This window comes from Microplitis demolitor, chromosome 10 (assembly GCF_026212275.2).
Source record: "Microplitis demolitor isolate Queensland-Clemson2020A chromosome 10, iyMicDemo2.1a, whole genome shotgun sequence".
NCBI lineage: Eukaryota > Metazoa > Arthropoda > Insecta > Hymenoptera > Braconidae > Microplitis > Microplitis demolitor.
In genome coordinates, this window is record NC_068554.1 from 6,559,425 (window position 1) to 6,585,106 (window position 25,682).

A 25,682-nucleotide genomic window follows, 5' to 3' on the forward strand; every position below is an offset into this window, starting at 1 on the left:
CCAGTGCTACCAATTTGAAATCTGGTTAAATTTAAAAAATTGACGTCTTTGATAGTAAAAAAATTATGTAACATAATTCATTAATTAATTAATTATTTAAAAATATATTAATTATTGCATATAATAATTAAAATAATAAATAAAATAAATAATTTTTTTTATAAAGTTGGTAATAGATTTATCATGGGTGTCAGCTGACTGCTGACTTCGGTTCATTGTGAAATAAATTCAGCTTGGCGATACATGTGACAAGAAATAAATTTAATTATTTAAAATGGCTTTACACGTTCCAAAACCACCGGGTTTTACCGGTATGATGAAAGAAGGTTCACGAGTAAGTTTAATAAATAATTAAATAATAAAATTTATTATATTTTTAAAATAAGTTTAATTTTTTTTGTCACCGGCATGCTACAGCGATTTGGCTCCTACTCGATTGCCTTTTATGGGCAATAAATTTTTCTATAGATATTTTTATATTTGCATTCTTATTGTTATTATTGTTTATTAAATTAATTTATAATTATTTTATTTAATTTTAGTACTTCAGTGGACTTGAAGAAGCAGTTTATAGAAATATAACGGCATGCAAAGAATTTGCTCAGACACTACGTACTGCGTATGGCCCCAATGGTATGAACAAAATGGTAATTAATCACTTGGAAAAATTATTTGTTACTAGTGATGCTGGTACTATTATGAGAGAGCTCGATGTCGAGCACCCAGCAGCTAAAATAATTGTCATGGGATCTCAGATGCAAGAAGCTGAAGTTGGTGATGGTACTAATTTTGTTGTTATATTTGCTGGTGCACTTCTTGAAAATGCTGAAGAACTTTTACGACTTGTAAGTATCAAAAAAACGTTAATAAACAATAAGGTAAAGCCCCGGTACCCATTAAGTACCATTAGTCGCTCACTTTAACTGTTTAATGCGTTTTTTTATAATTTTTATAAAAAAATAATTTCAACTAAAAAAATTATTGTTGATAAATAATTATGTGTGAATCTAAATATATTAAAATATCATGTATCAAATTATTTTATAATAGATTATAATTTAAATTAAGTGACTGTTTTCAAAATCGCGCATAGCCGGGTATTTTTTACTTTAACGTTCATTCATTAGATTAAATTTACGTTACGTCAAATTTTTTAAGAATTGTTATAACTATATCTTATTAAATATATTTTTAAAATTCATGAAATTTTATTTTATGAAAGAATAAAGTAATATAATTTATAAATTATTTTCCAAATCAATAAACTTATCATAGTTTAATTAATATTGTCTTTGAGCGACTATCGGGCCATGTGTTGATCGAGTAATGGTACATCACAACTTTTAGTGAGCGACTATGGGTATATTCAAGGACCTTATTTAAAAAATTAATAATATTCAATTATCAACATTATTCTTCAAACTAAAATTTTATTCTAATACTTAAACCTTCAATGAATAACTATAAAAAAAATATGGTTTTTCATTTTATTTATTAATTTATATTAAGTGATTTAATCTCACTCCAATGTAAGTGAGCGGGTATAGGGACTTTTACCATACATATTTTTTTAAATTTATTAATTATTTATTTATTTTAGGGTATCACGACATCAGAAATAGTGTCAGGATACGAATCAGCACTTGAAAAGTCTCTCGAGTTTTTACAATCGATTGTAGCGTATGAAATAACTGATGTAAAAAATATCGAAGAGATTAAAAAAGGATTGAAAGCCGCGGTAATGAGTAAACAGTACGGAAATGAAGACTTTCTTACATCACTAATTAGTGAGGCATGTGTGTCTATTTTGCCTGAAAAAACAACTTTCAATGTTGACAACGTGAGAGTTTGCAAGATACTGGGTGCTGGTCTGCATACATCAAGAATTATTCAGGGGATGGTATTCAAGCGTCAAGTTGAGGGTGATGTTACCAAACAAGTTAATGCTAAAATAGCTGTTTACACTTGTCCTGTTGACATAACTCCAACAGAAACTAAAGGAACTGTTCTTATCAAGAATGCTGCTGAGCTTGTTAACTTCTCACGTGGTGAAGAGTCTTTACTTGAATCACAAATAAAAGCAATTGTTGATACCGGAGCTAAAGTTATTGTATCTGGTGGTAAAATTGGTGATATGGCACTTCATTTTCTTAATAAATATAATGTTATGGTTGTACGTATTCCAAGTAAATTTGATATTCGGCGTCTTTGTAAAGCTGTTGGTGCTACTGCACTATCTAAATTGGTAATTTAATTTTTTAACTTAATTTGATTAAAATAATCAGTAATTTTTTAATTGAACATGAGTTTAAAGTTTGTTTTTATATTTTTTTTATTAAAAAAAAATTTTTTTTAGACACCACCAACTCAAGAAGAACTTGGATTTGCTGACTCAGTACATACTGAAGAATTAGGAGATACCGAAGTCATAGTATTTAAATTAGAAGGCAAAGAGAGTAGAATCAGTACTATTGTTGTACGAGGCTCTACAGAAAATCATATGGATGACATTGAACGTTGTATTGACGACGGTGTTAATACGTTCAAAGGAATAACTAGAGATGGTAAATTCTTAGCAGGTGCTGGTGCTGCTGAAATCGAACTAGCTGCTCATATTGCCACTTATGCTGATACACTTCCTGGACTTGATCAGTATGCAGTAAGAAAATTCGCAAGTGCTCTTGAAATTTTCCCTAAAACTCTTGCCGAAAATACTGGTAACCGTGCCTCTGAATTGTTGTCAAAGATGTACGCTGCTCATAAAGAAGGAAAGAAGCATCATGGATTTGATATAAATGTAAGTATATTTTATAATTATAATTTAAATTAGCATTTTATTTATAATGTATGATTTAATAGGGTAATGGAGCAGCACTGATCGATGCTGTTGAAGCTGGAATACTGGATTCATTCAGAACAAAAGAGTGGGCTTTGAAATATGCGGTCAATGCTGCTTGTACTATCCTCAAGGTCGATCAAATAATAATGGCCAAGCGTGCTGGTGGACCCAAAATGCCACCTCAAGGAGGCGGACATAATAGTGACGATGAATAAAATTATTTAGACTACCAGCGATAATAAAATTGTTTTTATATTTTCATCGCATTTATATTTGCTAGCTAACATAACATAAGATTTATTAATAGATTCATCGATAAAAAAAAACAATTTCGATAAATTTTATTTTTAATCTACGATTAAATCAAACGCTTTGCACTTTTTTACTCATACTACTTCTCTTCACTAAAATAATTTTTTTATTTATCCCATAAATAATTTGTTAAGCCATGTTCATTTAAATCTTGAAACGTTTTAATAAAAATTGTAATTTCACAGAAAAATATTTTATTATTTTACTACTAAAGGGTGGCCTCATAGAAATGATTTCAGAATTCCCTGATAATTCCTGGTTTTCCAGTAAAGTTTTTCACATTTTTCCCTAATTTAGAAATTTTATTTGTATCTTTGAGATATTCAAAGTTTTTACTATATTTTCATTTTCAATAATTAAGTTTGATAATTAAATCATGCGAGAAACCATAAAAAATGGCAATAAAATAAAATAACATTGCCTACTTTTGATGATTTGATGTTAAAAATGTGTAAGTTAAAATATTTAATAAGAAATTTTATGATTCAAATAAATTCAAAATACACTGGTTACAAAAATTAAGGGATACTAAAAAAATTTCAAATTTTTTAGTAATTTTCAACAGTTTGTAGCTCGAAGGAAAATGGTCATACAACAAAAACAAAAAGGCAAACTGTAGCTCCGAGTGTCTAGTTTTCTGATTTGGTCTTTAAATTTTTTATTATGCACGGTTTCGGAGCAATAAAAAATCAATCATAATTATCGAAAAAAATTAATTGCAGTTTAAAAACCGTTTTTAAGACGAGCAAAAACTTGGTAAATTTCTTTTTCGATAGTTTTCTAAGGATTACTCCGGAACTGCACATAATAAAAAAATTTAAAGACCAGATCATAAAACTAGACACTTTAAGCTACAATTTGCCTTTTTTGTTTTTGTTGTACAACCATTTTCTTTTGAGTTACAACCTGTTGAAAATCACTTGAAAATTTGACATTTTTTTAATATCACTTAATTTTTGTAACTAGTGTGTTATTGAAAAATTATTAAATTTTTAACTGTCGCAATTTAATTCCGGGATACTATTCGAAATTTCCTGACATTTCCATGATATTTTCCGGTCGCATTAAATTCCCTGATAATTCCCGGTTTTCCTGGTTTTTGGCCACCCTGTACTACTCAAACTTTTTCTTTTAAATATTTATTTAATTTATAAACTTTAGTTATTTGAATAAGTAAATATATAAATCAAATAACATTTAAAGATTGAATTTAAAACTTCATCAAATAAGCAGACCTCAACAAATATACATATATATTCATGAAATCTATATAGTTTATGAATATATTCATATCCATTTCTACAAATATTATACTGCAAATTAAATTACAAATCTAAAAACTTTCAAAAATACAAAACATTTTGTTAATAAAATTCAATTTCGCCCACGATAAAAAAAAAACGGATATTTATTTTTTCACTTGTTTTTTTTTTATTTACTGAAGATTTTATTAATAAACAATATAAATATAAACATAATTTTCCTTAAATATAATAAAATAATTCATCATATCCAAAAATAATCCTCGTTTCTGGAATAATCGAAATCAATTTTTTTTCGGTATCTCCTAGATTTTTTTTTTTTTTTTTTTTTTTTTTTTTTTTTTTTTTTTTTCAATTAAATGCAAAAATATTTAAAATATCCAAGTTTATTTTTTGTCTAGTGTAATTTAAATACACGCACGTACTATTAAAATTAATTTAACAAATCCGTAACTGCGTCTTAGAAGGGTTTATCAAACGGTTTTCGTTTTTCGAGACAGTTCTCAAACCTTCGTGATATGTATCGTGAATTCTGTGATTGGCCAGACGATATAAATACCGGCAAAAACTTACGCGCAGTTTAGTATTCAAACAAAACTCCAAGAGTAAACTACGCAACAAAGTTATCTCTGTAAACAAGCCGAAAATATTTTTTTACGACGCATTACCATTGAATTGCTATTTCAAATTTAAATAAAGTGTGTGAACACTGTTTAATATATTAATTATTAATAATTAAAAAATAAAGATGCCAGCAATTGGAATTGATTTGGGAACTACGTACAGTTGGTAAGTTAATAAATTTATAACTAATAATATATTTGATTAAATTGATTAAAAATTTAAAAATATGACACTGAATTTACGAGTGTAAATCTAGCAAACATCAGACAAATTTAAAATTATAAATAGAGTAAATAATTTAAAAAATAATATTTATAAAAAATGCACTTATTAATTTCAAAATTTTTGAAATGCGCATTATGTATATATATATACATATATATAATTTTATTAACGATTTTAAATTTGATGTCTGCTACATTGATACTCGTCTGAATTTAGCCAACGTCTAATAATTTTTGGGTTTTTTTTTTTTTAAACTATAAATTTAAAAAAATATATATATATTTAAATTAATTGCACTTATAGTTTTTTAAATTTTCTATATGTGCATTTTTTTTTTTTTTTTTTTTTTTTTAAGTTTGTGAAAAAAAAAAATCCGAAAATTACAAATTGTCTGTTAACTTAAGGATCATTTAAAAATAATAATTAATAATTATTTTTAAATATTTTTAGCGTGGGTGTTTGGCAGCATGGAAAAGTTGAGATCATCGCGAATGATCAAGGAAATAGAACAACACCAAGTTACGTAGCATTCACCGACACTGAACGTTTGATTGGTGATGCTGCCAAGAACCAGATAGCCATGAATCCCACCAACACTGTTTTTGATGCTAAACGATTGATCGGACGGCGCTTCGATGATCCCAAGATACAGGCTGATATCAAGCACTGGCCATTTAAAGTAATAAATGACAACAGTAAGCCGAAAATTCAGGTCGAGTTCAAGGGCGAGCGCAAGGTATTTAGCCCTGAGGAAATAAGTTCTATGGTACTTACCAAGATGAGGGAAATTGCTGAAGCTTACTTGGGACAACAAATACGTGAAGCTGTTATAACAGTACCAGCTTATTTTAATGATTCACAGAGACAAGCCACCAAAGATGCTGGATCTATTGCGGGCCTTAATGTCCTGCGTATTATCAATGAACCAACTGCTGCAGCTTTAGCTTATGGGCTAGACAAAAATTTAAGTGGTGAAAAAAATGTCCTGATATTCGATCTTGGCGGCGGTACATTTGACGTTTCTATTTTAACAATTGATCAAGGATCGTTGTTTGAAGTTAAATCCACTGCTGGTGACACACATCTAGGTGGAGAAGACTTCGATTCACGTTTAGTTGGTCATTTTGTACAAGAGTTCCAACGTAAATACAAAAAAGATTTGACTGTCAATCCACGTGCATTAAGACGTCTTAGAACAGCAGCTGAACGTGCTAAACGTACGCTGTCATCCAGCACTGAAGCTACTTTGGAGATAGACGCTCTGTATGAAGGTCTCGACTTTTATACTAAAATTTCTCGCGCTAGATTTGAAGAACTCTGTGCAGATTTATTCCGCAAGACACTGGAACCAGTTGAGAAGGCTTTGAATGACGCTAAAATGGATAAAAAATCAATTGATGACATTGTTCTAGTCGGTGGGTCAACGCGTATTCCTAAAATTCAATCATTGCTTCAGAATTTTTTCAACGGAAAGCAATTGAACCTTTCAATTAATCCTGACGAAGCTGTGGCCTATGGAGCAGCGGTACAAGCAGCTATTTTGACCGGTGAAGGTGATAAAAATTCAACACTTCAAGATGTACTTCTTGTTGATGTCATTCCTCTGTCATTGGGTATCGAAACAGCAGGAGGTGTGATGACTAAACTAGTTGAAAGAAACTCTCGTATACCCTGTAAACAAACTCAAACATTTACTACGTATTCAGATAATCAACCGGCAGTAACTGTTCAAGTATTTGAAGGCGAACGAGCAATGACTAAAGACAATAATCTACTGGGTACATTTGAATTAACAGGGATAGCACCGGCTCCACGTGGAGTCCCTAAAATAGAAGTTACTTTTGACATCGATGCTAATGGAATTCTTCATGTAACTGCCAAAGACACAGCAAGTGGTCGTAGTCGCGATGTCGTAATTAGAAATGACAAAGGCAGACTGAGTAAGGCGGAAATTGAAAAAATGCTTGCTGATGCTGAAAAATATAAAGATGATGATAATAAACAACGTGAAACTCTTGCTGTAAAAAATAAATTAGAGAGCTATGTATACTCAGTCAAACAGGCTGCTCAAGAACAAGGTCACAATTTGTCTGCTGATGACAAGAATAAAGTTATTAGTCTGTGTGATGAAACTGTCCAGTGGATGGATAGCAATACTCTGGCAGATAAAGAAGAATATCAGCACAAATTAGAGACACTCCAAGCTCAATGCTCCCCTATAATGACTAAATTACATCAAGGTCAAGGTCAGGGTCAGGGTCAATGGCAAGGTCAAGGTCAAGGCCAACGCAAAGGACAAGGACAAAACGATGGACCCACCATTGAAGAAGTTGATTAAGTCATTCAATATATTTTTTATATCTACTTAATATATGTTTTTATACTTTTCACTTGCATTAATGTTTATCTTATATAACTATTTGTAACGAAAATACTTATGTACTGGAATAATTATCAATAAATATTTAAATATTTAATTATAGCTTTATTTAGTATGTAAAATATAAAATAGTTAATGTAAATTATTGAGTAAGTTTTTGAGGTTCTTCGAGATCGTACATTTTTAGCAGTAACGTTGCTACTGTATACCTCATTAAATGAAATTTCGAAAGACTTAATTCAAATAAATATTTTTTACCATTACTTAGGGTCCATTCCATTAAAATTGTTGGTTCCATTACTCGTGATAAAATACTGAAATATTAAAGGTAAGTAATTATTGATTAATATAAAAAATGGACGACCTAAAATATTCACCTGGTTGATATCGTTATATCTATTCTCCAACGGCATGACTTTAAAGCTGGGAAGAACTTTATTTTTTCAGATAAACTGGTAATAAGTAATGGACGTTTTTGACCATAGAGTACTGCACATAAATCTTCAATGCATTCATTTTCCATACTAGAATTTTGTTGATTTGTTCAATTAAGAAATTATTTAGACTGAATGTTACTAATGGAAGTGAAATGGTAATTTTTTAAGAAAGTGAGTTACCTTAATTCTTGCAAACATTGCTTGAAATCATTAACTTTAACCATTGATTCAGGATAACGTAGATGAGTCTTAATTATTTTTAAAATAACCGAATACCACTCATCAATATTTTCTTGTGACAAATTATATTTTTCTGAAATGCGATCTAAAATTCCATCTTCGATGTATTCTTGTTCTATCGATTTTACAGCCACTGAAATATAAATAAAATAATTTATACTATCAATCAAAACTGTGTAATTACTAAAGTATCTACTAAATTCATTAAATATTTTTTTGACTAATAATAATAACTTTATTATCAAAAATCGAGGTTCTAATTAGCAAACTTTCTAACTTAATACTTTTCATTAGGTGATTCTGTGCAATTTTCGAATAGTAATAGTCAGAAAAAATATTATTTGAGTAACCTAGACAAAAATATTATGCATATACTAGATATGGAATTGATTTTTAGGTGAAAAAAAAAAAAATTTTAAATTACTTTTTTTTCGCATAAATGGAGGATTTTCTAAAATGGAGTTAGACCATTTGCTAATTAGAATGTCGAAATACTTTTAAGAATCAATAAACGTATGAATTTTTTTATCATCCTGAGTAGTAGAGACAACTTTAAGATGTGAAAATGTCTTTTAAAAGGACGAGACAAATTTTATTTTGTCTCAAATCCAAATTTACTTAAATAAGTAAAACGTACAGATGTTGGTCCTAGCCCTTATTAACAACTGCAATTAAATCCGATTGAATCTGATTCAAAAATTCCATCAGAATTGCTCGAGAGCGTTCCAACTATCTGATTGAATTTCAATTGAAAAAAAAAATTTATTATTTTCCGATTACGGTAAGAGATCCAGTACTCGATCAAGAAACTAGTACCCGATCACTTATGTATTTATATATATCTATATTTACTTAATTTTACTAAATATAGATATGCAAATACACGAAGTGATTGAGTACTGTTCCCTGATCGGGTATCAGGTTTTTTACTTTGAATCTGATTAAAATTTTTCAATCAGATTTATTCGGAAAATAATATTTGTTTATTAATCATTTTTCCGATCAGAATTTTTTAATGAGATCCAATCGGAGTTTTTAATCAAAAAGTACTCATAGAAATTTTTGTTCTTTTTCCCGCCTTAAAAAAATCATTTCAATGAATAAGTTGTACAGATGATTTGTTTGATAATCATTTGTAATTTATTCTTGTCGTTACTTGTGTCAAGTTTTTTAAGCAGATATTTTTTCGTTGGCATAAATTTCTGATTGTTTTGTCAACATTTTGGTGTCTTATCGATAGGTCAAAAAACAGCCTCAAAATTGTTATCATAAATATTACAAAGCAAAGTGTGCTACTTGGGTACCGTTGTCAGATACTCTCGTTTTTTTTTTTTTTTTTTTTTTTTAATGTTTTCATAACTATAAAGAATACAAAAAACTGATTAAACTTTTAGGGTTCATTGAAATGGTGTTGTCGGTAATCGATAAAAATAAATTTCGTATCTAATATTAAAATGTTTAAATATTTTTCTGTTGATAATTTCGGAGTATGATAAAAAAAAGTTATTAATAGACAAATTATTGTTTTTTCGTGGGAAACTCTACTATAATATACAAAAGAAAACACTTGTAAGACTTGAATGTAGAATATTTTAAATTTATAATTTTTTATCATAATTATAAAAAGATTTGCATGACTTTTTTTTTATTAAAGTCTTAATAATATTAATTAGAGTAAACTAATGAATGATTTTAGTTTACATCATTATAGTATGCAAATAAAATTGAATATGTACGTGTATGATGAAAATTAAATAAATAGAAGTTTAAAATTAAAAAACAAGGGTTTATAATTGGCACAGTAATCAGAGGGTATGTCGCTGTAAGTGATCCTTTACTTTTATATCTTTTAAAATTATATTTTATAGTTATATAACTAAGTGCAAATGTCAATAATGATTAAGTTATTTGCCACTATATATATTAAATATGATCTATAAATTCTATTATTTTTTTTAAACATTGATATCATAAATGAATACACATGAATCTTTTTGTCAACAAAAATAATTTTATTTAAAATAATAAATTTATCGATTATTATAATTTTTTTCATCCTTTCTATTGTAGTAATTATAATTTGCATTAAAAAGATTTGTTCCAAAAGAAATTTAAATTTGAGGATCAATAATTGGGGGCGTGTTCAGAAAAACACTGGAGATTGATAATAATATCTAACCAGATGGTTAGTAAATAAAAAGTTACGTGCTTTAATTAAAACTAGAGGAACGAAAAAATACCACCCGGCCCGAAAAATTAGATCTGTTTCAAAATGAATGATAAATTCCAATATTTTCTATTTAATTTGGGTTTTAAAATCGTATTTATTTTATATGGAAATTTTATCGGTTTTTTGGCCGTACTATACCCTATCCAGGCCAATATCGGACTTGTTTTCGTATTATACTTAGTCTGTTTTTAATCGCTTCTAGATTAAAGTTTCAAGAATTAATTTAGTTTTGTCTGCTCGTAACGTAATTGCTTTTCAAAACAACAGATCAAAAACAGGTCAATTAGTTCAAGTACAGACCAATTAGTACAAATGCAGTCCAGTTAGACTAAAATCAGATCAAATTTTTTGACCCGGGACAGATACTGCATTCACTTTCTCCACAGAGAGTATGAACGCATTGTGATAGTTGAATTGTTCCTCTGGTTTAACTAGATAATATTTATAAACGCAGAAGTTGCATCTTTCTTTTTCAGAATGAATTTCTGAATATGCCCTACAAACGATAAACTAATTCAAAAAAATATAATTCAAAAAATTGCACCTTCAGCTTTTTCAATTTTCTACATATCGACATTATAATTAGCAAAGTGTCTAACTGATTATTTTTCGTAAGTGATTCTGTGCAATTTTCAGATACCAATAGTCAGAGAAAATATCATTTAAATAACTTTGACAAAAATACTATACATATACTAGACATGGAATTGATTTTTAGATGAAAAAAAATTTTTAACTTCCTTTTTTTCGCATAAATGAAGGACTTTATGAAATGGAGTTAGACAATTTGCTAATTAGGACGTCGATATGCATATTTTTAGTTTTTTTTTTGTCTGATTTGTTGAAAAACAAAATCCAAAAACTGTTAATTGCCTTCTAATTTCAGGATCATAAAGTAGCAGTCTAAAAAAATTTATTTATTTTCAAAAAACAAATTAAATACTGACAGGCAAAAAATTAAAAAAAATGCATGTAAATAATTTTCAAAAGTTTCTCGTGTATAATTTTTTAAAAATTTTCTGATAACAATTAAACAGATAATTTAAAAAACTCAATTGTCAGGTGTCGGCTACTTTCAGTATCATTTTTTTATTTGCTCCGAAATAGCAGCGCTCATTTTCTGGATCATAATTTGGGTCCATTGGAGATTCTTTTTTTTAAAATAAGTAAAATTGTTAAATTTATTTTAACAATTATAAAATTTATTAGAAATCGATAATAACAGATTACGATATACATATATTTTTATAAAGTGAAATCCGTAATTTTTACTGAGCGTGAATGTAACTGACCATTAGGAATTTAAAAAATTTTTGAAAACATAAATAAATTGTGAGTAGAATAAAACTGAAAAAATCCGTGTTTGCATAATTGAAAAATTAGCGCGCGAATTTTAAAAAATTTCATTATTTAAATAAATAAACTTATTTATTTAAAATTTATAAATTGTCTGATGTCTGCTACATTCATACTCATAATTTAAAAAAATCATAAATTAGGAAAACTTTTAGATAATCAATTGATATAAGTGTGAATGTAGCAGACATCAAACAAATTTAAAATTATTACATGAGTAAATAATTAATAAAATAAAATTATGAAAAAATGCAGATTTAAAAAATTTTGAAACTAAATGAGTGTGAATGTAGCAGACATCAGACAAATTTAAAATGATAAAATAAATAGAGTAAATAATTAAAAAAACAATATGTATAAAAAATGCACTTATTAATTTTTAAATTTTTTAAATGTGCAGTTTTTTAAAATTTTATTTTATTAATGATTTAGTCTATTTATTAATAATTTTAAATTTGGCTGATGTCTGCTACATTCACACTCATTGAAACTAAGTGTATTTTTTATAAATAATATTTTTTTAATTATTTACTCCATTTATTTATAATTTTAAATTTCATACATTCACCCTCATTCAAATGATAAAAGTAAATAAATACTTACATTGTATCAATGGACGTAAAATAGTTTTTTTTAATTCACTTATGGATTTTGTTTTATTGCTCAATGAATTTGTCAGTTGAATTAAAGCTACAGACATCTTAATTAAATAATTACTTATTTCTATTATATAATTTAATTAATTTATTAAAAAACCAAATATTTATTTATAACCTCCTTTTCAAAACACCCATATTATTTATTTGTTTATTTATTATTTTCATAATATATATATGTATATGTACTTTTAAAAAAAAAGTCTTATCAATTGTTGGTTCATTGTCAATAATTTACTTACAGAAGTTAAAAAAGTTTTAAAATGTCAAGCACTTCTTATAGTAAACGTTTATAAATTACTATAGTTTACGTTTTTGAGCCACATCACACAATAAATTAAATTTTGTTACGTGTTTTTAATATAAAAAATTAGTTATTGTTATAAAAATTATTATTTTGATGAAAGGTCTAATTAATTAGGGTGTAAAAAAATTAAAAAGTAAGTTAATTTAACATGAATAACACTAATGATTAATATATTTATAATTATTGGCTAACAGCTTTCAGGTTATCAAAATTTACATAAATTTTTTTATATACATTATCATTATAATTACGATATTTACATAAGTTATTGCTTATATATTATTTAAATGAAGTGATTATTTGAAAAAAAAGAAACGAATGTAAGTTAATTTGAATAAAAATTATTTAAATCTATTGGTGAATGAAAGTATGAATTGTAACAACAATGACAGGATGAATGAAAAAAAGTAAATAAATAAATAATAATAATAAATGTAAATATTGAAATAATATAATCAATATATATTTAAATGCAAGGTAATACTATTAAGCCCCACTGGTGTAATATCCAATTAGTAATTGTGCAAAAAAGGAAAAATAAAATGTAGATCAGTAGGTGAAATTTTTTTCTAGTTTGAATAGAAAAAAAAATTAGATTGCACTGACAATAAATTAAAAAAAAAATTATTATTATTATTATTTTTAATTATTAATATTTTAATAATTAAATTAAATGAGTTTAAAAAATTCAATGAAAATATTAATTTTATTTGTTATTGTACAGCTAACGATGTCGGATAATGATAACAAACCACCGGATTTACCAGATAGTAATAAAGAAGATGATAAAAGTTCAGTGGATTTAGTTAATTTAAATACTACTGATAAATGTGACAATCCTGGTTCGCTGGTGGATTACAAAAATTTAATGTTGAAAAATAAATTCGATTTGAAGAAAAAAGAAGAAGAAGTTCAGGTAATTTTATTTATTTGAAATAAAGGATCCTAAAGTTATGAGATAATTAACAATTTGTGAATTTTTTTTTCAACAAATCAATTTAAAGGCATTCTCAGGCAGTGTCCCCCATTTTTTAAAAATATGCAATGACTTTAGTCTGTCATAATTTTATTAATTAATTAAAAAAAAATTAAAATCTTAATTGAAAAAAGACGCATGAGATATAGAATTTAAAAAAAATTACTTACAGTTGATATCAATTGGGAGTGAAACGAAGTTTGTTGAATGAATTTTAGCCAAAAAAATTAAAAAATTTAAATTACAAAATTGACATGAAGATTTTACTAAAATTTATTTTCCAAATTTTGTTTAACCCCTAATTGAAATCAAGTGTAAAAATGTTTTTTTTTTTTAAATCTACATATCGATAAAATCACGACTACGTTGTCCTTTTTTCAATTAATTTAAAAATTTTTTTTTAGTTGATAAAAACTTAATATCCTTATGAAAGTCATTGCATATTTTTAAAAATTGGGAGGCACTGTCTGAATTGGCCTTAAAAAAAAACTAAAAATATGCGCATGCGGAAAATTAAAAAAACTATGGATGCAATTTTTTTAAATATGTTTTTTCATAGTTTATAGTTTTAAAGTAAATCCAAAAATTGTAAGACGTCGGCTAACTTCAGTATGATTTGATATAAATGAGTTATTTAATATTTTTTTTTGTAGGAGTATGCAAAGAAATTGACAAAAATAAAATCGAAAGTTAAATCACGTCGTAGTGTTGACACATCGGGGTTGTCATCAGTAAATGAAACAATGTCACCTTCTAAACTGGATCACAGCGAAGCTAAAACACCATCGGAAAGAAGTCATCTGTTGCAACAAAAGTTGGAAGAAAATCGTAAAATATTTGAACAGAGGAATAAAAATTTAATTGAAAGTAAACGTGCTGATGAAGTTAAACTTGAAGAGATTCGCCAGCAGTTATTTAGTGGAGAGACGACTGTTAGTGAGGATATTAATTTTAAATATTTAAATGATGATAAAGACAAAAAAATTGTTGATTTAAACAATAAAATAATGGAACTTGAGTCAATAATTATGGATTTAAAGGACAATTTGAATAATAAGGATTCTGTTATCGAGTCGAAAACAAAAGCCATTACTTTAGTGTCGGATAATTTGTCGCTGAAAAGTAAAGAGACGTTGGATCAGCTAGAGGATACCAAGGATGAGATGCGGAGTATGCAGGAGAATTTTATAAAAATTGAGAGCAATCTTAAAGTTAAAATAGATAGTTTAATAATGGACATTGAAGAGAAGGATAAAAAGATAAATGAGTTAGAGGGAGAGATGCATAAAGAACAGGAGAGTGTGAGCACTGCGACTGATGATACGCTGGATAGTAGAAATGAAGAAGTTGATAAACTTAAAAGAGAACTCGATGAATTGAATAAGAGTATGATTAAAATAAAGGCACAGAGTAAAAGCAAGTTGAAAAATTTACAAAAACGATTGGATAGATATCAAAAGGTATGTTTTTATTTTTATTTATTATTGTTGTAATGGAATTTATTAACTGTTTGATTGTTTTTTAGTCTGCGGATCCAAATGACCAAGTCGTAAATTTAATAAATCAAGTCTCTATTTTAGAAGAAGAAAAAGGTAATCTCCAGCTGAGTCTTGTAGACTTTGACGAAATTAAAGGTAGGAATCATTAGCTAAATTTAAAAAAAAAAAAACAAATTTAAAAAAAAATAACAAGTTTAGTTACGAAATTTGGTGATGGGTTAACACGCGGAATATTTATTTTTATTTAGTTGTTTTTGTTTTTGTTGACCTTGTGTGTTGGATTATTGTGATACCTACTTTTAATGTTGTCAAAGATTACAAGACTGCAGTATGTAAGACATTTATGAGATTATAATTTTTTGTGCAGCAACCAATCAAGAGTTGCAGAAAGAAATAAGTGATTTGAGTGAAGAATTTAATAAACAGAAACAACAAATTCAAGTACATGTTGATGCATTAGCTCTTTTGGAAAATGAAAAGTTAGATCTTGTTCAAGGTAGATATTTAATATTTATTATGTAAGTTTTTGTAGGTAATCTTTTTTCAGTGACAATAGTCGCGACAGTGATTATAATTTATAAGATTTATTTTTGAATATTTAGATTTTTTTTCTTATGATGCTGAAATTAGCCGATGTCTAATAATTTTTGAATTTTTTTTTAAAACGATACATTAAAAAAAAAAATATTTCAAAAAATTGCACTTATAGTTTTTTAAATTTTTTACACGTGAACATTTTTAGTTTTTTTTTAAATTGTTAAAAAAAAATTTGAAAATTATTAATTATTCGCTAACTTCAGGATCCTTTTTTTTTACTCTTGGAAAAATTTATTTTTAAAAATATGTATAATACGTTAATTAATTTTCGTTTTATTTAATTTAATAATTATCATTTTTGTTTTTATTTTTTCAGAATTAGAAAAAGTTAAAGAAGAAGCAACCAAATTAAAATCTGAAAATGGAGAATGTGAAAATCTACGAGTTACTGCTGAATTAAAAGTTGTCGAGTTAGAGGAACAATTAGAATTATTATACAAACAAAATAATAAAACTGACGTAACAGAGACATTTGTTGACAATAATAATGAGCTGGTAATAAAATTAAATGAACTGCAAGATAAATTTGATTTGGCAATGCAGGAAAAAATTTTGTTAGAAGATAAATTGAATAATTTAACAAACTCTGCGAGTACTGATCATGAGGATCAAGAAGTTGCTTTGGTGTCTCTTAAAACAGAGATTGTTAATTTAAAGCAATTGAACGAACAGCAGCGGACATTTATCGATGATATTCAGTTACATTTAACTGATAATCAATTGGAATTGGAACAGAAAAATAAATTGCTCGATCATTATGAAGGATTGATTGATAATTGTACTAAAATTCAAGCTAAATTATCTAATATGTTGATTAAAATTGATGATGGCAAAGCTGGTGACGATAATGTCGATATTTCTTCCTTAGAATCTAAACTTGATGATAATGATTTAATTATTTCGCAATTAAAGAAGCAAGTTGATGATAAAAATATATTAATTGATGATCTGAAAGTGCAATTAGATAATTTAAATAGTGAGTATGATAGTTTTAAGGCTGAAAAAGAGAGTATTGTTGGCAAATTAAATCTTAAATATGAAGAAGATATAAATATGTTGACTAAGTTAATGGGCGGATTGAATAGCGAGCTAGAGGATAAGAAAAATCAATCGGATTTGGACAAATTAAGGATAGAAAGTTTAGAAGAGAGTTTAAGGCTGCATGAAATTGAAATTGAAAAAGGTAAAAAACTGATTGAAGAATTGAATTTAAAATTGGAGGAAAAATCGGAGGAATGTTTGAAATTATTACGCGAGGGTAGTGATGATAAAGTTGAGAAAATAGATAATTTGACGAATAAAATTCTTGACAAAGAGCAAGTTATTGAAACTTTCTTGCAGGAAAAAGAAATGCTTGAAGGTAAAATACACGAAGAAACAGTTAAAAGAAATGAACAAATGTGGGTGATTGAAGATTTAAATAATCAAATTTATAAATTGAAGGTTGAAATGACGGAAAAAGAAGCTAATTTATTGTCAATGTTAAATGAAAAAGAAACCCTTGAGAGTAAATGGAGGCATGAAGTTAATGAAAATCAAGGCAAATTAGAGAGATTAAATGAATTGTCACGAGAAATAGATAATTTGAATAGTAAAATAAATGATAATGAAGCTAAATTAAGTGAAATTTTAAAAGAAAAATTATTGTTGGAAAATAAAATTAAAGAGAACGAAGATAAATTATCCATGATTAATAATTTACAGAGTGAAATAGATGCGTTGAAAAATAATTTAAGTGATAATGAAAATATAATTGAATCGTTGAGACGCGACAAAGAAATTCTGGAACATCAATTACGTGATACGGAAAATAAATTATTAATTATTGATGAGTTGAATAACGAATTAAATGCTTTGAAGACTACACTAGCAGATAAAGATAATGAAATAATTGAATTGTCTCGAGACAAAGAAATTTTACGGGATGAATTGCAAGTAAAGAATAACGAATTGCGAGTTATTGATGATTTACATCGTGAGCTGGATAATGTTAAGATGAAATTAGCTGAGAAAGATGAAATGATTGAGTCTACTTTGAAGGACAAAGAAATTTTGGAAGATCAACTCGGACAGAGTGAAGGTAAATTGAAAATATTTAATGACGCTAATCATGAGTTGGAAATTATTAAGCACAAAGTAATGGAGAGAGAAGAAATAATTGAATCGATGTCTAGAGAAAAAGGAATGCTGGAAGAATTGTTGACCGAGAAGGAGGAAAAACTTCGATCGTTTGATCAGCTGACACTTGAGATGGAAGCGATGAAAAATCAAATGATGGCTGACAAAGAAGTAATTGATTCAATTTATGCTGATAAATCTGTAATGGAAGATAGACTTAGAGAAGAGATGAGTGAAAATCAGAGTTTGTTGATTAAAATACGAGAATTATTGTCAGAAATTGAGAAACTGAAGAGCGAATTAAATAGCAAAGAGGCAGAATTGGAAGAAAATTTTAAAATTATTGATGACGTGAAGATGCAGCTTAGAAACCAGTCGGATTACGCGGAAAATTTGAAAGTACAAATTGATTCTTCCAATCGAATGATTGATCAGATTAAAATTACACACGCGGATGAAGTGAATGCATTGAATAATCAATTGGATTTAACTGTTAGAGATTTGAATTTGAAATTAAAGGAAATTGATGATTTGAAAGCTGCTTTAAGTGATAAGGAAAAATTAATTGGTAATAATGTTACTGAAGAAGTTAAAATTGATTTAGAAAATAAAATTTTTCAATTAGAACGTCAGCTTGAAGATGCTACTAATAATAATGCGAGTCAGTTGCAAAAAATGAAGATAATTGCTGCTAATTTGAAGAAGAAATCAATTCAGTGTCAAGAGCATGAGATGAAATTGAATGAGTATGATGAAAAATGGGAGCACGAGACGCGGGAAAAAGATTTGTTGAATGAAAAAGTTGTTGCGCTTCAAACAGAACTTGAAGAAAAGAGTAAAAAATGTGAGGAGTTGGATAAATTATTACAGGATAGTGTTCGTGAGCTTGATGACTTGAAATTAAATCACGAAAACCTGCAGGCTGAATTCACGCAAGTGGATAAAATTCTACGGGACAACAATCAGGAGCTCGCTGCGCTGAGAGAAAAATATCAGAAACTTGAAGAGGAAATTAAAGAACGCGTAGATGAGGCCGTAAGAGTTGAACGGCTACGAGATGAAGTGGCAGCAGAGTTTCGTAAATTTAAAGAAGAAAATTATCGGGATAAAGTTGAGGTAGACAGTGAACTTGAAGAGACGAAGGAAAAAGCTCGTGAACTCGGTGTTCGTATGCAAGTTATGGAGAGTGAGTACTTGGAACATTTGAATACTATTCAGATGTTGAGAACAGAAAACGGTATGCTGATGTCCAAACATTCGCAATTGAATGAACGTTTGGAGACCACGGAAGTTGATTTTGAAAAGAAGATCAATGTCTTGGAAAATGTTAAAAGTAAACTTGAAGAAGAGTGTGAGAAAAAAAATGAACAGCTTGCGGATATTGAAATAAAATTAACTGAAGCGAATCGAGTTGTCGAAGAGCTTAAATTACAAAATAATAATTTAGAAGAAAAAATTTTGATGATTGATGAGCTTGAAGTAAAAATTAAAAATTTAGAAGAACAAATTGAAACTATAAATAAAGAAAAAGAATTGTTAGTAGAAAAATTAGAATCTTTATCGTTAGCTAAAGAATCTGGAGCTGTAACAGAAGAAGTAGGACAGAATATAGAAAATATAGAAGAGCCAGATGCAAAACTTGTTGACGAAGAAGAGTGGGGATGGAATGCTCAAGAAGCAGAGATACCTGGTATTCAAATTACACCTTTTCGCACTGAAGAAACGCAGATGCAAGCTAAAATAGCTGAATTACAAGACACTATTAAAGATCTTGAGGAAGAAAAATCACGGCTAAGTGATGAGTTGAAGGCTATACAAATTAAAAACGGTAAATTGATAAGGAAAGTTAAAGAGTTTAAAATTCACAATGATAATTTATCGCAGCAATTAAAATTACAAATGAATTCAAATAAATTTAGTGATTTAGATTCGGCTATTGAGGAAGAACTAAAGAGCCAAGTGACCCAGCTTGAGAAAAATTTGAATACGGCCAAGAGTGATAATGAAAAAATAGCCGCTGAAAGGGATAATTTATTGAAACGCATTGACGTTTTGACTGCGGCCAATGAAAGTTTTATCGAGACAAAAGAACGACAGGACCGGGATATTGAAGTTATGGTAATTAGAAACAAAGAATTGAGTAATAAAATTCATTTGCTGGAGTCTCGAGTCCAGACAACCGGGGATTCTGGTGAAAAAGTTGACGGTTCGCATGAATCGCACGGCGACGAGTGTCTCAAGTGTAAAGAAAAAATAAATGAACTGCAGGAAAATTTAGAACTGCTGTCTAATGAAAATGAAGAACTGAGAGCACTTATTGAGCATGAAAAAATGGAACTGAGTAGACACAAAAGAGAGATTGAAGAGTCGAAAAATTTAGCTGAAGGTATGAAAGTTAATTTCTACGATATGCTTGAAAAGTCATTCACTAAAGAAAAGAGTTGTTTAGAAAATTTAAGCGAAGTAACGGAGATAAAAGAAAATGTTGAGGAAAATCTTGAGAGCACTTTGAAAGAAGAGAGACTGAGGATTGAGCAGTTGGAAAAAAAAATAGCTGAAGATGGGGAGGTAATAAGTAAATTAAATTGCCAAGTTGAAGGCTTAAACAACGAGCTGGCCGTCAAAGAAACCTTAATAACCGAGGTGAAAGTACAATTGGAACAAGTTGAAGCTGCTCTCAAGGTTCAAGTCGAGCTTAAAGAGCAACTCGAGTTAGAGCGCGATAACCTTTTGCATTCTTTACAACAATTAAATGATAAGATTTATGAAAATAATATTGCGCTTGAGGAAAAAGATAATCGATTAATTTTATTGGAAAATAATTTACAAAAGACGGCAGAAGAATTACGAGCACGTGATGATACTATAGTACAAATGAACGATAAGTTTGTTGAATTGCAGCGACTGTTGGAGATGACGAATGATGAAAAAAATAAATTGAAAGCCGATTACGATCAACTGAATGATGAGTTAAAATTAACAAGTCAACAAGTTGAAAATTTGACAGCGAAAGCTAGAGAGTTAGAGGAATTGAGAATAGAAACTGATAATCACTTACAGATGTGTCGCAGTGCTCAGGTTAAATGCTTGGATGATCTTGAAGGAGTTGGCGCTGAGAAAATTAGAGTAGAAGAAACTTTAAGCTCTTTGACAAGTCAAGTGTCTGATAAATCTCAAGAGTTTGCGGAAAAAGATTCGCGAATCCAGACATTAGAAGAAGATTTAATTAATTTGTTGAAGGAGCGGGATAATTATTTGAAGTCTTATGAAGAAACGGAGAGCAAATTGAGTGAAATAACTGATGCAATGGCTAATGTTACTGAATTATTGAATGTTAGGGTTCAAGAAGTTGCTGATTTGAAACAGTACATCAAGAAACTTGAGTTTGATAGACTGAGTATCGATGATCTTAATGCGCAGATAAATAATTTAAATGACAGGTTAACGGATAAAGATAATGAACTAGCGGAAGTGAAGAATAAATTCACAGAGGAGTTGGATGATAAAGTAAAAGAAATAATTTCTTTGCAATCTAAACTCGAGGAGTTGGACAAAGAGTACAGTAGTATTATTTCTAGCTCGAATAATCATGCGGAAGAAAATAAATTGTTGAAGGAAGCGATTAATAATAATGAGGTACTTATTGAAAATTTAAAAACTGGTATTAAAGATCGGGATGAAAGAATTATTTATTTGCAACAGCAAGTAGATGAGTGCAATGAAGAAATCCAGCGTATGAATTACGTAATTGCTGATTATGAAGAATCTTCAAATTTATCTGTAATTAAAATAATGGAATTGACTGAAGAAGTGTCTAGGGCACGTGGTTTAGAGGAAGCAATGAGCGAAATTAAAGCAGAACATCAGCAGACAGTTGATAGTCTACAGAATACGATACTGGAGAGTAAGCAAGCGATTGATGAAATTAAAAATCAACTGAATGTTAAGGATGAAGAAATAGAAGACTTAAAGTATATACTTAATGAAAGCACGTATCCAGGAATAATCCAAGAGCTTCAAAATAAAATAGATACTTTGTATCAGGAGAAGAATCAGTTGACACTGGCTTTGATGAAAAGCAACAAAGACTTAGGGGAATTGGAATTGCCCAGTGTGGACTTGAGTAAAATAGAGGAGAAAAGTGAATTAAAAGAATTAGGATCCAGTGAATTAGATGTCGCGCTTTATATGTTACATCAACGAGATGTGAGGTGTGAAGAATTGACTCATGAGTTGATGCAGCTGCTAGAAGAACGTGATACCCTTCAATTACGGTTATCCAACGCAATTCGCGTCAATGAAGAGCTCAGAAAATATTCTCCAAGTACTTCGAAACCTGAAGATGATGCTGATAGTCTTGCTAGTCAGGAGACGAATGACGCTGCTTCTGTTTCCTCGCAGTCTGAAGTTAAGGGTAAAGAAATCCTTGCTGAAAAGTAAGTCATATTTTATTTTATTTTCTATTATTTTAGTCGTCAGTTAGTTGACAGAATAATTTATTTATTAGATAGTAGATTAAGTAGTTTGAATGTAAGCTAGATAGATAAATATTTAAATTAACTTGATGTAGGTTATCACAATTACATAATGTTGGTCATCGTAAAGACATAAGGCTTAAGGACGAACGTGAATTACGACATACACAACAAATGTCATTAATTGCTCATAAAGAAGCGCTTAGTACTTTACCACCAGACGCTGCTGCCAGACTCATCAATGCTAAATATACTGTCTGTATGTATTATTTTATTGATACACTATTAATGATGTAGTATTTATTTATTTATGCACAAGTGGAGCTCCACTTATTTTTAATAAGCAACTATGCAGTAATTTATGTACTACTGGATAAATTTCATCAGCAAGCATGTTACGGCGGATTGATGATATTTTTTATATTAATTTACCTATGAATTAATGCGTTTGTTGGTATTTTTGCACAGATTTTTTTTAAACTAGCAGATCCTGCCTGTTTCGCGGGTTAGTAAAAAATTATTGGTAATATACAATATGTAAGGTAAAAGCCCCTATACCCGCTCATTTTTCATCGGAGTCAGATTAAATCATTCAATATAAATTAATAAATAAAATGAAAAACCATATTTTTTTTATAGTTATTTTTTGAAGTTTTGAGAATTTGAATAAAATTTTAGTTTTAAGAATAATGTTGATAATTAATTATTATTAATTTTTTAAATAAGGTCCTTGAGTGTACCTATTTTTTGAATTGTTTTTTCAGCAATTTAATTTAAAAAAACAAAAAACTAAAAATTTGCACCTGAATAAAATAAATTAGTTGTCCGATTAGCAGATGACTAGATACACTATTTTATTAATTTGGAGTCGACATTCTCAGACAATTATCCCCTACTTTTTAAATATATTCATTGACTTTCAACTGTCATAAATGTATTCAAATTTTATTAATTAATTAAAAAAAAATTAAAGCATTAATTGAAAAAAAGAAAACAGTTACGATTTCGCCGAGTTATAAATTTGAAAAAAAAATTATTTATAGTTTTAATTAATTTAGAGTTAAACGAAATTTATTGAATAAATTTCAGTAAATTCTTCATTTAATAAATTTCGTTTAAGAGCATTCTCAGGCTATTCCTCCCATTTTTTTTAAATATTCAATAACTTTCTGTCATAACCGTATCGACATTTCACTAAGTAATAAAGGGCATTTTCAGACAATGAGAGTGATTGTAGCAGACATCAGACAAATTTAAAACTATAAATAAATAGAGTAAATAATTAAAAAAATAACATTTATAAAAAATGCACTTATTAATTTCAAAATATTTTAAATGCGCATTTGTTTTAAATTTTATTTTATTAATTATTGACTCTATTTATTAATAATTTTTAATTTATCTGATGTCTGCTATATTCACACTCATTTTCAGACAGTGTCCGCACTTTTAAAAAATATGCAGTGTAACTTTAAACTCATAATTGTATTAAAATTTTATTAATTAATTAAAAAAAAAAACTAAAACCTTAATTGAAAAAAGGACAACGTAGTTGAAATTTCGCCGAGGTATAGAATTTTAAAAAAATTACTTACAATTGTTATCAATTAGGAGTTGAATGAAATTTTTTGAATAAATTTTAGTCTCTAAAATTTGAAAATTCAAATTATAAAATTTAAATGAAGATTTTACTGAAATTTATTCACCGAATTTCGTTTAACTCTCAATTGATATCAAATGTAAATAATTTTTTTAAAATCTATATCTCGGTGAAATTACACCATTTACTTTTTTCTGATTAATACTTTAATTTTTTTTTAATTAATTAATAAAATTTTAATATTGTTATGACAATTGAATTATTGAACATTTAAAACTGGGAGGAGGGCACTCTATAAGAATGCTCTCAAGTCAATCATTGATTTAGATTTAATCATATATGTAAAGTGACAATTTTATCCCCAGTATGCCAACGAATACAGCAGGAATGCACGGCTGATGTTAACGTACTTTATCTTCTACTATCTTTCACCAGTATTATGGAAACTAAACATTGTAGCGAACTTCGATGCGTTAGCCCTTTAATCATAGAAGGCGGATAGTAACATATCTCCGAACATATACCAGAGGCCGGTATTCATTGTCAGGACACAGCTTAAGATCACCTTACCCATGTTATTTAGCATGGGGAAGATGATAAGCTGTGTTCTGACTATGAACACCGGCCTAAGATGTATATTATTCTACAGTGATCGAGTAATTGCAGTGTCAATTTCTATTGTTAAAAGTTTACAGTTTATTTTTCAAACTTTGAATAGACTTTACACACCACCGTCTATCTTATCGCAATAAATTATGTTATGATTTTAATTTAAAATTATCCATTATGTAAAATTAATAATACAAAAATTTATCGTCTATATGTATTCCTCAATCCGCCGTAAATTAATTAATTAAAACTTTTAAAGTATGTGGAGTAAAACTGCATAATTACATATAAATTTTATTGCTAGTTTTTAAATTATTATTATTAATTACTGTTGATTATAAATATTTATACGTTATTAGTGTAAACTAATTATTTTGTTTTATTTACAGCACGCGACGTCCAGAGTCAGTCGAGCGTGTTGCTAAATTGGCTGTGGGGTAAAAGGTAATTGTTGATTGTTAATTTATAAATTTGTAATTAATTATTTTTTTAATATAAATTATTGTTTTAGCACACCGAAAGTAGTTCATATGTGACATAAAAAAAGAAAAATACGTCAGAGATAACGTGTATAATGTAAAAAAAAAAAATAATAAGTATAATAGGGAGAAATGATTTTATTCTCTTCTCAATATTTTCAATACATTCCTAAAAAAAAAATTGATTGAAAAAACTTAAAAAAAAAAAAAACTGCCAAAATAAAAATATTTAAAACGAAACGAAACGAATAATTTAAGTAAACGAGTATAAATAAAAGTAAAATCATTTTATAATAATAATAATAACAATGAATAGAATAAAAAGCTTATGAAAATATTGTATAAACAAAATATATGTATAATTTAAATTACGTTAAATAATTACTATATGTAGAATTGTATAAAATAATATATATATATCATTTATTATAAATGAATTAATTTATAAAAAAAAATGTTTT

The 25,682-nt window shown here is 28.1% G+C and overlaps 4 protein-coding genes across 6 annotated transcripts; 3 read left to right on the top strand and 1 right to left on the bottom strand.

The window, feature by feature from the left end:
- Positions 1–205: 205 nt before the first annotated feature.
- On the top strand, positions 206–3,322 carry LOC103570476 (T-complex protein 1 subunit theta). The gene is made up of 5 exons (XM_008548238.3): positions 206–334; positions 543–845; positions 1,601–2,245; positions 2,357–2,797; positions 2,860–3,322. Exons 1-5 carry the CDS (start codon positions 275–277, stop codon positions 3,052–3,054), a joined length of 1,644 nt encoding a protein of 547 aa, XP_008546460.1. The 5' UTR covers positions 206–274; the 3' UTR covers positions 3,055–3,322.
- Positions 3,323–4,985: 1,663 nt separating this feature from the next.
- Positions 4,986–7,739, top strand: LOC103570478 (heat shock protein 68). Its single transcript, XM_008548240.3, has 2 exons — positions 4,986–5,202; positions 5,713–7,739. The coding sequence occupies exons 1-2, from the start codon at positions 5,162–5,164 to the stop codon at positions 7,598–7,600; spliced, it is 1,929 nt and encodes a 642-aa protein (XP_008546462.1). The 5' UTR covers positions 4,986–5,161; the 3' UTR covers positions 7,601–7,739.
- LOC103570477 (COMM domain-containing protein 5) lies at positions 7,733–12,707 on the bottom strand. Its single transcript, XM_008548239.2, has 4 exons — positions 12,509–12,707; positions 8,260–8,452; positions 8,020–8,166; positions 7,733–7,956 (listed from the first exon to the last, which is right to left on the bottom strand). Exons 1-4 carry the CDS (start codon positions 12,603–12,605, stop codon positions 7,785–7,787), a joined length of 609 nt encoding a protein of 202 aa, XP_008546461.1. The 5' UTR covers positions 12,606–12,707; the 3' UTR covers positions 7,733–7,784.
- Positions 12,708–12,878: 171 nt separating this feature from the next.
- Positions 12,879–25,526, top strand: LOC103570479 (putative leucine-rich repeat-containing protein DDB_G0290503). 3 transcript variants are annotated; one of them, XM_053742579.1, is made up of 10 exons: positions 12,879–13,001; positions 13,063–13,188; positions 13,593–13,784; positions 14,498–15,304; positions 15,370–15,478; positions 15,711–15,839; positions 16,257–22,494; positions 22,629–22,792; positions 25,132–25,186; positions 25,254–25,526. In XM_053742579.1, exons 3-10 carry the CDS (start codon positions 13,599–13,601, stop codon positions 25,276–25,278), a joined length of 7,713 nt encoding a protein of 2,570 aa, XP_053598554.1. In that variant the 5' UTR covers positions 12,879–13,001; positions 13,063–13,188; positions 13,593–13,598; the 3' UTR covers positions 25,279–25,526. The 3 variants fall into 3 exon arrangements, with proteins under 3 accessions (XP_053598554.1, XP_008546464.1, XP_053598555.1); XM_008548242.3 differs by lacking the exon at positions 13,063–13,188; XM_053742580.1 differs by lacking the exon at positions 13,063–13,188 and having other exon boundaries at positions 15,370–15,436.
- The last annotated feature ends 156 nt before the right edge of the window (positions 25,527–25,682 follow it).